Source organism: Pungitius pungitius, chromosome 8 (genome assembly GCF_949316345.1).
Source record: "Pungitius pungitius chromosome 8, fPunPun2.1, whole genome shotgun sequence".
Classification (NCBI taxonomy): Eukaryota; Metazoa; Chordata; class Actinopteri; order Perciformes; family Gasterosteidae; genus Pungitius; species Pungitius pungitius.
In genome coordinates this window covers 733,721-747,915 of record NC_084907.1, presented here as the reverse complement: position 1 = coordinate 747,915, position 14,195 = coordinate 733,721, and the positions used below count along the sequence as shown (strand labels likewise).

The 14,195-nt window shown below is 47.9% G+C and overlaps 2 protein-coding genes across 3 annotated transcripts; both read left to right on the top strand.

The window, feature by feature from the left end:
• The first annotated feature begins 12 nt into the window (after positions 1 to 12).
• manbal (mannosidase beta like) lies at positions 13 to 2,186 on the top strand. The gene is made up of 3 exons (XM_037448327.2): positions 13 to 169; positions 522 to 698; positions 1,733 to 2,186. The coding sequence occupies exons 2-3, from the start codon at positions 549 to 551 to the stop codon at positions 1,841 to 1,843; spliced, it is 261 nt and encodes an 86-aa protein (XP_037304224.2). The 5' UTR covers positions 13 to 169; positions 522 to 548; the 3' UTR covers positions 1,844 to 2,186.
• A 311-nt stretch (positions 2,187 to 2,497) lies between these two features.
• LOC119230156 (proto-oncogene tyrosine-protein kinase Src-like) lies at positions 2,498 to 13,852 on the top strand. 2 transcript variants are annotated; one of them, XM_037491188.2, is made up of 13 exons: positions 2,501 to 3,415; positions 6,402 to 6,677; positions 7,437 to 7,536; positions 8,053 to 8,070; positions 8,883 to 8,981; positions 9,132 to 9,235; positions 9,737 to 9,886; positions 9,975 to 10,130; positions 10,554 to 10,733; positions 10,804 to 10,880; positions 10,970 to 11,123; positions 11,207 to 11,338; positions 11,568 to 13,852. In XM_037491188.2, exons 2-13 carry the CDS (start codon positions 6,410 to 6,412, stop codon positions 11,774 to 11,776), a joined length of 1,647 nt encoding a protein of 548 aa, XP_037347085.1. In that variant the 5' UTR covers positions 2,501 to 3,415; positions 6,402 to 6,409; the 3' UTR covers positions 11,777 to 13,852. The 2 variants fall into 2 exon arrangements, with proteins under 2 accessions (XP_062419957.1, XP_037347085.1); XM_062563973.1 differs by lacking the exon at positions 8,053 to 8,070 and having other exon boundaries at positions 2,498 to 3,415.
• The last annotated feature ends 343 nt before the right edge of the window (positions 13,853 to 14,195 follow it).

The window sequence follows — 14,195 nt, the reverse complement described above, 5'->3', positions numbered from 1 at the left end:
GGAAGTTGAGCGCCGGAGGCTACGTCACTTCCGGTTAGAGGATGTTTTTTCCCTTTGTGAGATAATTAGCATTGGGTTTTTTTGTCTTTTTACTGCTTCATTCAGCTTGTTTCGAGACAAAAACTCCCGTAACGTCAAGTAAAGCTTGAGGTACCCCCCACTGACACTGGTGAGCTCCTCCTTCCACGCACTAATGTAGCGTGTCATCGTTCATTGAGTGAATGCGTAGCGTTAGCAGCTGCTTTGCTAATGTGTCCATCGCGACTCCGTCCACCAAATACAGCATGTTTATCGTTATCCGTCTGTAGAGGTGCTAGTGTCATCGACGTGACTGTAAGAGCACGATACATCATTAGATTCACTCTTCCACGCTTACCTTTTATAATAAACATGAATAATAGAATGCAATACTATGGGTGAATATCATAGTGACGCATCGTTTGTGTGGTTAATACGTTATTTTTAAATAAATGCACGTTTTTATTCTTGTTTTACCATCGCTGGACGTGGTGTTTTCACAGACAACCGGACCGCAGATCAGCAGAGTCATGTCTGCAGAATTGGACCTGTCAACACCTGAGGTCCCTGAGCCCACCTTTCTAGAAAGCCTCCTGCGCTATGGGCTTTTCCTGGGGGCCATCTTCCAGCTCATCTGCATCCTGGCTGTCATCTTCCCCACAGCCAAGTCTCACGAGCAGGTGGGTGGACACTTCAGGGACAGGACCAGGTTTTGTGTCATTGGATACAACATTTTACTACACAAGTGTGTTACCTTGACTAAGTAAGCTTTCTTCTGCTCAGAATAAGGATTTGGGGATCATGGGAAACACAACTCAATAACTTCTACACAAAACTCTAGAAGCAATAAAAACACCAATCATGGTATTTTAATTGTTGCATCTAGACTTGTGTAGCGATTTCTGAAACTAGGTTAGCGCGACTTAACTCTCCTAAATAATGTTGATTCCAGTGGCTACGTCTGCCATGACAGTAACACAATATGAAACATTGGTGTCACAGCTGCTGGTAGTTTAACTAGGGAAATGATTTGGTAAATATCTTTATGTATTAGTTCTGCAATAGCACTCTTTTGTGAAATACAGAGAAACCAGATATCCATTAGTTTAGTGCTGAATAAGTCTTAATTTTAAATGTCCACAAAGACCGTACCATGAAGGGCAACTTCCATTATCTCCATAAAGACAACTGTCGGGAGGGATTATTTATAGACGAGGGCAATTAAATCCACTATCTAATTATTCTATTCTCAGACGCTGCCATCAGATGCACTGATTACGCTCCACACCGAGTTGCCGTTTCGTCCTTTATAGCCTTCTGTAGTTCTGTATTTCCATACAGAGACAGTTGAACGGCATCTGAATTTCTTTTGTTAGATTTGTGTGCATCTGTGCTCCAAGAACTCGGGGGATTTTATTCAGACTTCTATTTAATTGAGACAAGTCTAAGCAGAGTCTGAGCTATCTGGACCAAAATGTACTTTGCTGCTTGCTATCACTAACTACTCACTTCTTGATGCACAGTGTTCTGTACAAAACAGACTGTGTTGACAAGATTTTTTTGGAATATAATATTAACATGGCAAAAACTGTATTTGCAAGTCTGACTGAAAAAGTATTTTCCAGTTACACCTTGGCCTTCATATACATTCACACTGTGACTGATTAATTTGGAATTGACAGGTTAGTTAATGCTTCCTCTGTTTGCTCTACAGGAGGAGACTGAATCCACTGAAGGAAAGGCCACTGACCAGGTGAAGAAACCCAAAGGACTCGCTCCGCAGATCCGACAGAAACCAAAGAAAGAGAGCAAAAAGAAGCGATAGTGCTGTGTGTTTGTGTGTGTTTTACCGGCTTGTGTGAATGCATTTGTATGGTCAACAGTGAGTCCGCATTGGCAGTTACCAATACAATTATCACTACAGGTGTACCAAACAATGTCATATTACAACAATTAAAATGAGGTGCATTTAATTCAAGACTCTTGAGGATGACCTCGATGTCCTTCACGTTCAATGTGAAAACACTAATTGTCATTTATCTTTTGAATATTTTTTTTATGCAGCTAAATATTTACAGGGCATTTGTTGCGCCTTATTTTCTTTTATATTGAATATTACTTATTTCATTTTTGGGATTTCAACTTCGAAATAAATACATTATGTGTGATTTGTTTCTGTATTTATGAAATTTCTATGGCAGAATACATCAGGACTTCCTCACAAAGCTGCAGTTTGTGGCACTTGTTTGGTCTGCAGGTAAGGTGTGTGTGTGTGTGTGTGTGTGTGTCTGTGTATGTATGTATGTATGTATATATATATATATATATATATATTAAATGCCTTTTAAAAAAATAATTACATGATTTGTAAATCATGACACCATCCAAAATCAAATTTATGTAACTAGGGAGGATCAAGACAAATAAGTTAGGGCATAGTTTCATTCACAAATCAGATTTAAGGATTTTTTTATTGAAAATTATTGTGTTAAAAAAATCATCCAATATAAAGGCGCATTTATTGGGTATTTTTAAATTCTCAAATAGAGGTATGAGCTTAAAAAAACAAACATTAACAGCAACCCTAATTTCAAAGAACCTGCCGCGCCGCATAACCGCTCGCTTTAAATATCAATGCGCAGGACCGAAGTTGTGTCGCTAAGCAACCGGTTGTGCTGGCGAGCAACGCAGCTAGTTCTGCACTGGATAATAGCTGAGATGGAAGTACCGCTTATTTGCATCATGTTATTGTGACAATTCTCCTTACGAAAATAAAAAAAAGCTTCTAAATACTTCATCTCTAAGTGGAAAAAAGGCTAAACGTGGCCTCGTGAATTTAGCGCGTTACGCAACACGACGTGAATCTCCATCCATCCGACGTTCAGTGCGTAAAACCCGGACTCATCATATTTGTGCCCTCGCGTTGCGCCGATGATGCACAACCCTCCCCCCCCCCACTCCATACACACACACCCCACACACTACGAGGCAAGTCTTCCCCACGCCACTCCTGCTTCCTCTCATGAATGTACCGCGCCGTCGTCTCTTCCCAGCTGAACGCACCGCTCCATCACACTGACCCGGCGGGGGGGGGGGTTCTGTCCCGGCTCCATCACACTGACCCGAGAGGAGGGGTTCTGTCCCGGCTCCATCACACTGACCCGACGGGGGGGGGGGGCTGTTCTGTCCTCCCGGCCGGCAGCTGTGGCCTCTGCTCTGAAGGCGGCCCCCGCCATGACGTCCCCGCTGCTGCCTGCGTGCCGGTGATCGTCGCTCGGTGGGGTTGGTGTGTGTCTGCAGGGCTCCCGTTATTTCTCCAATGAGGACCCCCACCGGGATTTAACGCCGTTCCGTCCCGTCTTTAGCGGTGGGGAGGGACTCTTCACACGCGGCAAAGGTGAGTTAATTGCGGCTTTTCTGTCGGTGGATTGGGGGCATTGTGCGGGTTTGTCTCGCGTCTCATTGTTTCACGGCCCGTTGGTGTGTGTCCGTGTGTGTCCGCGTGAGTCGGACAAACGTGTGTTTAAATGTCACGATGCCGACCGTCTGCAGACGAGTCAGAAAAAAACCAAGTCAACAATCCATCGAAATTCAAAATGGAGCTGTAGCAGCACCTGTTTTGACTCATCACCCCCCCGCTGCCCCCCAGTCGCCTTCTGCCCCATTCATTCATTCACAAAATCCACTGTTTACGCGTCTAATGTGGATCCGTTTGGAAAACACGGATCGGTGGTTTTTCCTCTTTTTCTTCATTTCCCTCCCGTGGCAAAGAGGTTATTATTTTGACAGCTGCTCGTGTGAGGGGGGGCTTGTGTGCCCCCCCCCCCCCTCACACTGCTGTTTAATCCCGTGGAAATAGAATTTTAATTACGGGGCTAATCTATTTACAGTCTTTTCTTGGGGGGGGGGTGTCCCCGTTTATTTCCCATCAGGCAGTGAATTCACGTTAAGAATTAAACAAAGAACGCGAATCATCGAGCTCACGTGCGCTTCTTTTTTTTTGTTTTTTTTGTTTGCCAGTGGACACGTGAGCAGATGCTATGGAGAGCTAGCCTTAGCTAACACACACCAAAACACCACATGTCTCTCTCTTATAAACTAAGCAAAAAAAAGCCCCTTTGTTCGTCCGTTTTGTCTGGGCCGCATTTCATGGAAACCCATCCGGAGACAAAGGGATCAAATGTTCTCTTATGAAGAGCTGAGTGGGTTATTTCTACCATACCTTCTTATTACTGCTGGACTGTCACTTACCTGGAGTTTGTTTTAACACTCTTTGTGGCAGCTATTCATCGTCCTCTAGTTGAAATGAACAAATGTAAATGTCTCCCCCCCCCCCCCCCCCCCTTCTCTTCTGGGGGGAGATGGGAAGGGACAGCTAGACGCCGCCTCGGCCTTTGCAAAGTGAGGCCGCGTTCTGGGGAGAAGATGAAGCAGAATATCTGACCCGGGACCCGTGATGAGACGCCATCGGCTCTCACTCGGGTCACAGAGAGAGAATCTGTGTATTCTGCATGTGGGCCGAGCGCAGTCCGGGTCATCGTCCCACACACGATAGGATGTTGAATAATGTGCCCGTTTCCGCTCGTTTGGATCTCGAGGAGGCATCATCATCATCTTCATCACCCCCTCCCTAGCTGCTCCCCCCCCCAGGGAAACTGTCAGTGAAACGTTGGCTCTCTTTGTTGCCGTCTGCTGTGACTCAGGGAGGTTTGTGCTCGTGCTCCTGACCGGGGACCTGCAGCATGTGGGCTCAGCTTCAGGTGGAGGGTCACCAACGCTGATTAGAGCGGGGGGGGGCGTGAGAAAGAGTTGCATCATTTGTGCCGCGTCCTCCAAGCTCTCTGTGGCACAAATGACTGCATTTGTAGTACAAGCGAACAGGATTGAGGGTGATTCCATTTGTGTAGGACGATGACAATGTGCAAAGAATTCAACAGATGATTTGAAGGCCGTGGTTCCTTCTGCGTGCAGAGAGTAGACGAACTGATGATGATGATGATGATGATGATGATATAAACCCTAACCCAGTAAGTAATGTGAAGAATCCTGATGATTGTACTGTGCTTTTGAACTGGCCCCTTTGAACCATGATTCACTTCTGCTGCTTTAGTTTTCCATTCCTGTAACTTTATATAAATGGTGATGCCCCCCCCCCCGAGATGACATCCTGGCAGGGGCTGAATCAAAGCCTAACACGCCCGTACGGGCTCTGCAGTGTCCACATGTCTCCACAGCGAGGTCCTCCCGTGTCTTTGAGAGCCCCCGTACCCGTGTAATCATGCTGTGCAGATCACACTTAACCCCCCCCCCCCAATAAAGCTCAGCTGGCCATCATGCAGGATGCAACAACCACCTACGTGTTCCTTTTTACAGCCACTGCCAGTTCCTTCCTTCTCTCGTCAGCTAATAACCCCCCTCTGCCCTGTCCATCAGGGGGGGGGGGGGGGAGAATGTGTTTGTGCACGATAGAGCCTCGTTTCCCAGAGGAACCGAGGAACAGCTGCCCCCCCCCACACAGACTCTCTGTGGATCCCAGAGGGCCTTCAGTCACAGCGGAACGAGGCTGTTTCATGTGTGCATCACTGTCTCCGTGTCAGCCTGAAATAGCCCCCCCCCCCCCCCCCCCCCCCTCTCAGTGAATCACTCTGCGGCGCCTCGGGGGGGCCTCGGAGGGGGCCGGATGTGGTGCTCGAACACGGCACTACAACCTTCTGTGGGGGCCGCCAGTGTGTGTGTGTGTGTGTGTGTCTGTGTCTGTGTCTGTGTCTGTGTGTGTGTCTGTGTCTGTGTCTGTGTGTGTGTGTGTGTGTGTGTGTGTGTGTGTGTGTGTGTGTGACCTGCAGAAGGTGAATCTGTTTCTGTCCTTTTTGCATATTGATCCCGACAGGAAGGACCCTGAATATGTGTGTGTGTGTGGGGGGGGGGGGCTGTTTGAAGGTGTCTTCTTCTCACAGTATCTGCTTGCTAAACAGCTCTAACTGAACCTGGAACAGCTCCCAGGAGCAGAACGCGGCGCTTTCACCGTGTTTGGTCTGAATGTAACTGAACGAGTCACTTTGCTGCTAGTTTTTACACGATGTTTCCTGATGGAAAACTGATGTGTGTCTCGATTGGCTGACATCAACGTGTTCTCCTGAGTGCTGCTGCTGCAATCTAGAAGCACCTTTTAGGTGCAGAAATTAATTAAGTCTAAAGGGCATCCTCATCAAATTTGACACTTTTTTTATTTTGAAAAGTTGTTATTTTGAAACATCGTTGCCACAAAAATCTGAATCCGACCATCAACCCTAAAGCCAGAAGAAGCAGCAAAGCCTTAAAAATAGAAGGCAGACCACCAGAGACGATGGATTCGGTGGCTTTCTGACCCACGACTCTCTTCCCAGGTCTGCGCATGGGGGCGGGCAAGAGCAAGCCCAAGGAGCCGGGCCAGCGCTCCATGAGCCTGGACGGCACCATCGGCGCCGGCTCCGACAGCGGCCACTTCCACCACCTGGGCCCGGCCCAGCAGACTCAGACCCCCAACAGGAGCCCCGCCGCGGGCACGGGCCGGCGCGGCCACGGCCACCAGGGGCAGCACCAGCTCGCCCCCACCAACACCCCCGTGCTGGCTCTGTTCGGAGGGGTGGACCACGCCGGCGCCGTCACCTCGCCCCACAGAGGTAGGGCCCGCTTCGGCACCAGTGCAGAGAGCTTATGGGACGACGTCGGCTTTGCGTACAAAAGGGAGTGAAAGTTTCCTCTTGAATCCTTGAGGGTAAAAAAAGAAAAGGGGCGGGACGTTTTTATGAGAAGGACGAGATGAGGCTCCAGGTCACTTCTCGACTTCCAGGAATCTCACATGAGCGAGAGATCCAGCCCGTTTCAGATCAGAACTGGAGAGGATTATCTACTCGTGTAGCAAATTCACCTCCAAGTAATAGTTAATGAATGTGAGGGAGTCCTGTGACATTACAGACAAAAAGGAGCTTTAGAAAATGATTCACGCTGAGTCACATGTCCACAGAAAAGCTTTTTTTTCCCTTTTCCACCATCAGCGGCCCAATCGGACTTGAAGCCTTCTCTTTGGCTTTGAAGCCAAACTGATCTTGAGTGGCGTCAGGCTGAAATGTGTCTAGACCGTCCAGATGGTTAGTGCTGCTGCATCCAGGGAGAGGAGGTGTGACTCCTCCTCCTCCGGGTCCTCTAAGGAGCCAATCAATGATCGGCGTGGAGTAGATCGCTGCCTCGGTAAAAGGGCCGAGTAGAAGGAGAGGTTAAATATAGCAGTAATACAGAGGATGTAACCACATCTGTATTAGGGAAGTGAATCGGACTAGTTCTTCACGGGAAGTACCTTTTCTCTGTTTAGCTGGGCCTATAATTACATTCTTCCTTAAACGTGTGTGTGTGTGTGTGTGTGTGTGTGTGCTGTCTTGCAGGAGGTGTCACTACATTCGTGGCGCTGTATGACTATGAGTCACGGACCGCGTCCGATCTGACCTTTAGGAAAGGGGACAGGCTGCAGATTGTCAACCACACGTAAGAATCCACAGTGTGTGTGTGTGTGTGTGTGTCTGTGTGTGTGTGTCTTTTAACCAAACATCCTAACACACAGATTTGTAGACTTGCGTTGTGTGACTAAATGAACAAAGCGATGTGTCTCCTGTTGGACGCCTGTCTTTGACGTGGAAGTGAAAAGTGGATTTGGAGCCAAACTCCTACACAGTTCCAATGAGAACAATCGTTTGGTGTTATGGTCTGGCACCAGTTGGGCTGACAAATGGAATTCATTCATAATTAACACATATTATTTGACTATCTAGTTTTCCAAAGACTTAATTGGTGCACGGGAGTTTTTAATGAACCGCTTTAATGGAGTAAAAATGATGAAGAATCCCACGATACCTGGTTCTGATGATTCATGGATGAGACACGGGTCACATTTCTGCAGCCCCTCTGGAGCTTGTGAACTATCGGTGGTCCTCGCCGGGTGTTGATGTGTCTGCTGTGACTCTCTCCCTCTCTTTCTCTCTCATGCTTCATGCTTCCTCTTAGGAAGAAGTACAGCTTCAGGTCAGTAATAAAAAATCTCACGCAACCTTTTGTTCACCGTCCCTCTGCTGCTGAAGCTCGTAGCATCAATTAGAATATTAAAGGATGTTAGAGGGTTGGTGGGTGTGTTACATATTGTACGTCTCCCTCTATTTGGGTATTAAAATGTAAACTGAGGGGTTTCAAGTTGAACGAAAGGTTGCATTTGTTTTGTCCGACGATGAGTTTTTCTTCACTTTTTGCACTTTAATGTTGAATGAGATGTGGTGTTTTATTGCAAACACAATCTGTTGGGTTGTCTGTCGCACAATGTGGAGGTTTCACACCTCACTGAGGACACACACACACACACACACACACAATATCCTTATAATACGGGTAGATGAACTGATCCGTTTCGGGCAGTTATTTACTTGGTATTAATCATTTGGCCGGTACATCACCTCCGAACTTTTAACGCACAATAAAGTACAGCCTCTCGTACCTTTGTGCTTAAATATATAAAAGTTAATGGATAAAAATGTTTGTGATCCATATTCTTCTCTTATTATTAGAGATGGACCTCATTATTCTAAAGACACGCCCTCATAGATGGTGACCTTCTATGTTCCTTCATTATGCCAAACGTAGGAAGTTCTATTTTGAGTCCTTCCAACAGAAGAAGAATACAGAAAATATTCATCCATATTTAAAATATCTGTAAGAAGCAATGGGCTTTGGACAGATGTCCTCAGACGGGTTGCATTGCTGCTTTTAGACAAAAAAAAAGTTCTTCCTCCATCAGACTCATTAACTCGTCATTAACGCGTAGTCTCTCGGTGTCTCCGTCACAGAGAGGGGGACTGGTGGCTGGCTCGCTCTCTGACCACCGGAGAGAGCGGTTACATCCCCAGCAACTACGTGGCTCCGTCCGACTCCATCCAGGCCGAAGAGTAAAGGGCCTCCTCCTTCTGTCCCTCTTTACTTCCATTACATCTCTACTTTTCTACTTCTACCAGCTCAATGTCTCCAACGTCGCGTCCCTTTGGACACAGCGCGGCTCCGTGGTGGCTTCTCTCTGATCTTCTTCTCCTCTTTGGCAGGTGGTATTTTGGGAAGATAACTCGGCGCGACTCCGAGAGGCTCCTTCTGAACTTGCAGAACAGACGAGGAACCTTCTTGGTGAGGGAGAGCGAGACCACTAAAGGTGAGCGGATCCAACCTGAACTTGTTCCTCACCATGAAGCCAATGTCTTCAGCCTTTGGGATTGTGAAGCTGAAACCCCGACGCGTGACTTCTGATGATGAAACATGGGCTTTTAATCCAGAGGACTAGGAAGTAGAAACCACCATCTGTCCCTGGAGTCTCCTCCACGTCGCGGATGTGATCCTACTTATAACCACATCCTTAGGGACTCAGAACCTCGTAATTAAGTCATTAGTTAACCTTCACGCAGTGTCTGTAGTTCCCTCCTTCTTTCTCTGGATCTGCAGTCGGATGCCGTCCTCGTGACCCGTGACCCGTGAGGGGGTTGAACACGTGGTACTGGTGGGGAGGCCTTGCATTGTGCTCACATTCAGTGTAGTGTCTCTACAGACACTAATGTCTGACCACTGGTTGGACCGCAGTACAGACTTATTGGGGCGATCCTGCACAAATGTAGGATTAAGGGATTTAAGCTTATTTGAGTTTGTGTCTCTCTCACAGGGGCCTATTGCCTCTCGGTGCTCGACTACGACAACACCAAAGGCCTCAATGTGAAACACTACAAAATCAGGAAGCTGGACAGCGGCGGCTTCTACATCACGTCCCGCACGCAGTTCAGCAGCCTGCAGCAGCTGGTCTTCCACTACCGCAGTGAGTCCTCGCGTCCCATCCAGGCCTTGCCCCCCCCTCACCTTACGCCGCCCCGCTCACCCTGCCCCCCCTCCCCTCCCCCGCTCAGAGCACTCCGACGGGCTGTGCCACGCTCTGTCCGACGTGTGTCCGGTGGCCAAACCGCAGACCCAGGGACTGGCCCGGGACGCCTGGGAGATCCCCCGAGAGTCGCTGCGCCTGGACCTCAAACTGGGACAGGGCTGCTTCGGAGAGGTCTGGATGGGTAAGGACCGCAGACCCCCCCTCTTTTAGTGGGATTGATTGAATTCGTCTCACACTGATGCTCTGGTTATTGCAGTCATGTGAGAATCGGGTGCTCGCTGTGCAGAGACGACGTCCGTCCCCATAATGGCTCATTTGTTTAGATGGAAGGGACATAAGATGCATGTGTGATCACCTTGAGAAGTTATTAGGTAGGGGGAGGTGACTAACTCCACCTCGCAGCGCCTCTCGTTTAATGGCAGCTTATTTACTGCCTTTAAGACTCTTTTTTGTGCCGAGTCAACTGTTGATTAGTGAGATTTGTGCTAAGCTAACAGGCTCCTAATGACATCAAGAGTGGCTCTGATTTTCTTATCTATGAAATAGGGTGTATAGGTATTTTTCTTTGAGTCTTTGTGGTGATAAAATAACGTTGCGTTGACAGGCACGTGGAACGGCACGACGCGGGTAGCCATTAAGACCCTGAAGCCCGGCACCATGTCCCCAGAGGCCTTTCTGCAGGAAGCTCAGGTCATGAAGAAGCTCCGGCATGAGAAGCTGGTGCAGCTGTACGCCGTTGTGTCCGAGGAGCCCATCTACATTGTGACCGAGTACATGAGCCAAGGTAACAAATGCTGCTTACATTTTAAGGTTTGAACATGGAATGAACACCTTGATACCTGTGTCCCTCACAGGCAGCTTGCTGGACTTCCTGAAAGGAGACACGGGGAAGATGCTTCGTCTGCCTCAGCTGGTCGACATGTCCTCTCAGGTAAAATCACCTCAGTTCAGCCTCACGACAACACACTTCCTTTTTTTCTGTTCGTATATAAAATCCACCCCCCCCCCGCCCCCCTCCAGATTGCAGCCGGCATGGCCTACGTGGAGAGGATGAACTACGTCCACAGAGACCTGCGCTCCGCCAACATCCTGGTGGGGGACAACCTGGTGTGTAAAGTGGCCGACTTCGGTCTGGCGAGACTCATCGAGGACAACGAGTACACGGCGAGGCAGGGTGGGTCCACATGCGGTTCCTCCTGTTCCACCCAACCACTGACTGAAGATCCGTTTTACACTCGCGTCTCTGTGTCTCCTCAGGAGCCAAGTTCCCGATCAAATGGACGGCCCCGGAGGCGGCTCTGTACGGACGCTTCACCATCAAGTCGGACGTGTGGTCCTTCGGGGTCCTGCTCACAGAGCTGGCCACTAAAGGCAGAGTCCCTTACCCAGGTAGGGCCCCGCAGGGGACATGGACCTCAACCCAGCTGGATCCGTTAGATCCAACAAAACTAGGAGAGGACGCCATTGTGTCCTCTGCGACACTGTGGGACCTTTTTCACTATTTTCTGTCATTTTACAGACCAACAAGGACGATCATCACTGTGATCCGATATGATGATAATCACATCTTTTGGTATTTCACGCTTGCTTCGTGGTGACTCTGCGTCTCTCTCGGCAGGTATGGTGAACCGCGAGGTTCTGGACCAGGTGGAGCGCGGCTACAGGATGCCCTGCCCGGCCGAGTGCCCCGGCTCTCTGCACGAGCTCATGCTCTCCTGCTGGAGGAAGGACCCAGAAGAGCGGCCCACCTTTGAGTACCTGCAGGGCTTCCTAGAGGACTACTTCACCTCCACAGAACCCCAGTATCAGCCCGGGGAGAACCTATAGGGCCGCACACTGGACCCAACCAGGGGGCGAGGACCTCAACACAGAAGCGACCTGCACTAACCGACCTCAGAGGAGAAGCCTGTGAAACTGGGAAAGACTTGAGATTCTTCTGTGTAAAAGGAAACAAAAAAAGAAAGCTGCAGGAGTCCAGTCTGCTGTAGAGAAGGTGTCAGAAGGTCCTCCTGCTGCAGTGAGCTGCAGGCTGTGGAGGAGGTCTCCTGGGGGACCACGTGTTTTTAGACCGGTGCTGATCAGGGTCCACAGGCGGAGCGATGGGGGCCCAGAAGAACCAACCTTTTGACAAGGAGACCGGGTCAAGGGAGGATTATTTGGGGCATCTTCTGTCTCCTCGCCATGGGCCGGGTCATCGTTCCGCCCACAGAAGAGCGGCGCCGCCGAGGCTCAGGTGCCAAAGGAAAGTCTGTCTCTCTTAAGATGCTTTTATCTCCTCTCTCTCTTTCAGTATCTCCCTCAATTCTTCTCAAGTGCTGCTTCTTCAAAGTGTCTCCAAATAGCTCAGCGCTGGAACTCTTTATTCATGTTTACTTGGACTTTTTCCGTCCTGTGGTTTAAGCTTTTGTTTTCGGCGGCAGACAAAACTTGTAATTCTGTAATTTCTCTTAATTATTTTCTGGTAGTGCAGAAGGTTTCCATGGTGGACCCAGTGTAGGTTGTGGAACACTGGAAGGCCCCCACAGCTCCAATCCCAACCATCACAGATGATTCTGGCGTCGTGTTTGGAACCTTGTTATTATTCATTTGTTTTGATCATGATTTAACTGCAAAGTTGCGTTGACAATAATCCTCCTCGTTATGGGGGCTAAACGGCACGTGTGTGACCTGCTGAGACGCTGATATGGCAACCAATCAGATTACTGCTTAATACTCGACGACCTAAAAGTGTGCCAAACTACTTCTTTACTGCCATCCATGTATATAATGTTTTATCATCACGCAGCGGGGGGGGGGGAGGGGGGGGCACTGCACTATTTCCCCAGTAAACGTCAAGGATTTAAACGGTTTTCATTCACATTACGGAAGCTATTTCCTTTTAAAGAACATAAGGCCACTTTAATGAAACTGTTGGGGCTTAACGGTGAGTTTTAGAACCAGTTTGCATGCTTTTGTCGTCCTCCTGACCACTGGCTGGGTCTGTGGTTCTGCTGTACTGTGCATCCACATGTGGATGTTTACTTCTCTTAAGGTTCAGGCGACGGGATCATAAACTGACTCGTTGGTGCCATCAATCATTTTAAAATCTTTCCCACTTTCCTTGTGTACATATGTAGCTCAGTCACACATCACAGGGGTTTAGTTCATGAATTAGCTGATGCAGAAACATTAGATGATAATTAATAGATTTTTGATTGAATAAATATGAGCCATGCAGCAATAAGAGATGGTCCGTGCCCCCTAAAACGATTAAATTATTATTCACGGCTACTTTAATCAATGATGAGGACGATGGTGACTTTAAAAAAGGGCGTTTGTGATGTGACCCCAACAATGAGGTCAAAGATGTAAATAGTATCTTCAACAAATGACTGTGACTATCATGTAATTAGTTTTTCCATATTTTTCTTTAATTGCACCTCATTGAGGCTTTTACAGTAACGCACGCCGCTCCTAAACTGATTTAATATTTACCAGCTGCTGTTCATGGGGCTGAAGGAATGTTTTTTTTTTTTTTATTTAATATTGGATTCATCATTTCTGCTGAATAGAATTTGAAATTAAGCTTGACATATTTTTACTTATATGTGAAAATCAGTGCTTTCCTCTTTAATAATTGGAAACCGCCTGTAACGCGGCCTGATCGGCTTCTCTGTGCCATGTTAAAGAAGCCTCCTGCCTTCTGTTTTTAATGTTTTTTGGGGTTTTATCGATCTATGCAGTTACGGTCTGGCATTCCTGCAACGACGTGGTTATTTTTTTTGGATCATGAACAAGGTGTGAGCATTTGGTTAGGGCTTCTTTTTGTCTTTTGTTTCTGATGTAACAGGATTGAAATGGGTATCGTGCCACATTATGTTGATCTTTAAATGTGCAATAAATTATATTTGAGATGTGTTTTGATACGAGCGTGATGTCCTTTGAGCTACCAATGAGCGTTGTGCTGTTTGAATGGAGAAGTGAGCACGTGACCGCAGGTCATCGGGGGCCGAATCTGTCGCACATTCAGAAAGAAATGAAACGTTGCATAATCAGAGAAAAATTAAATTAAAAATTGTGGCTGTTAAAATACAAGTACGGAAAGAAGTTCAGTGCAGAGAGAAACAAGATAAAATCTATAACTATAAAACTGACCAGAAACCAGATCAAATGCATAAAAGCAGCTCACTGTGCTGGTTCAGGTTACCCCCCCCCCCCCCCCCCCCAGAGCGGCTGTAGGTTGTTTTGTCCACACGGAGGCAGTATT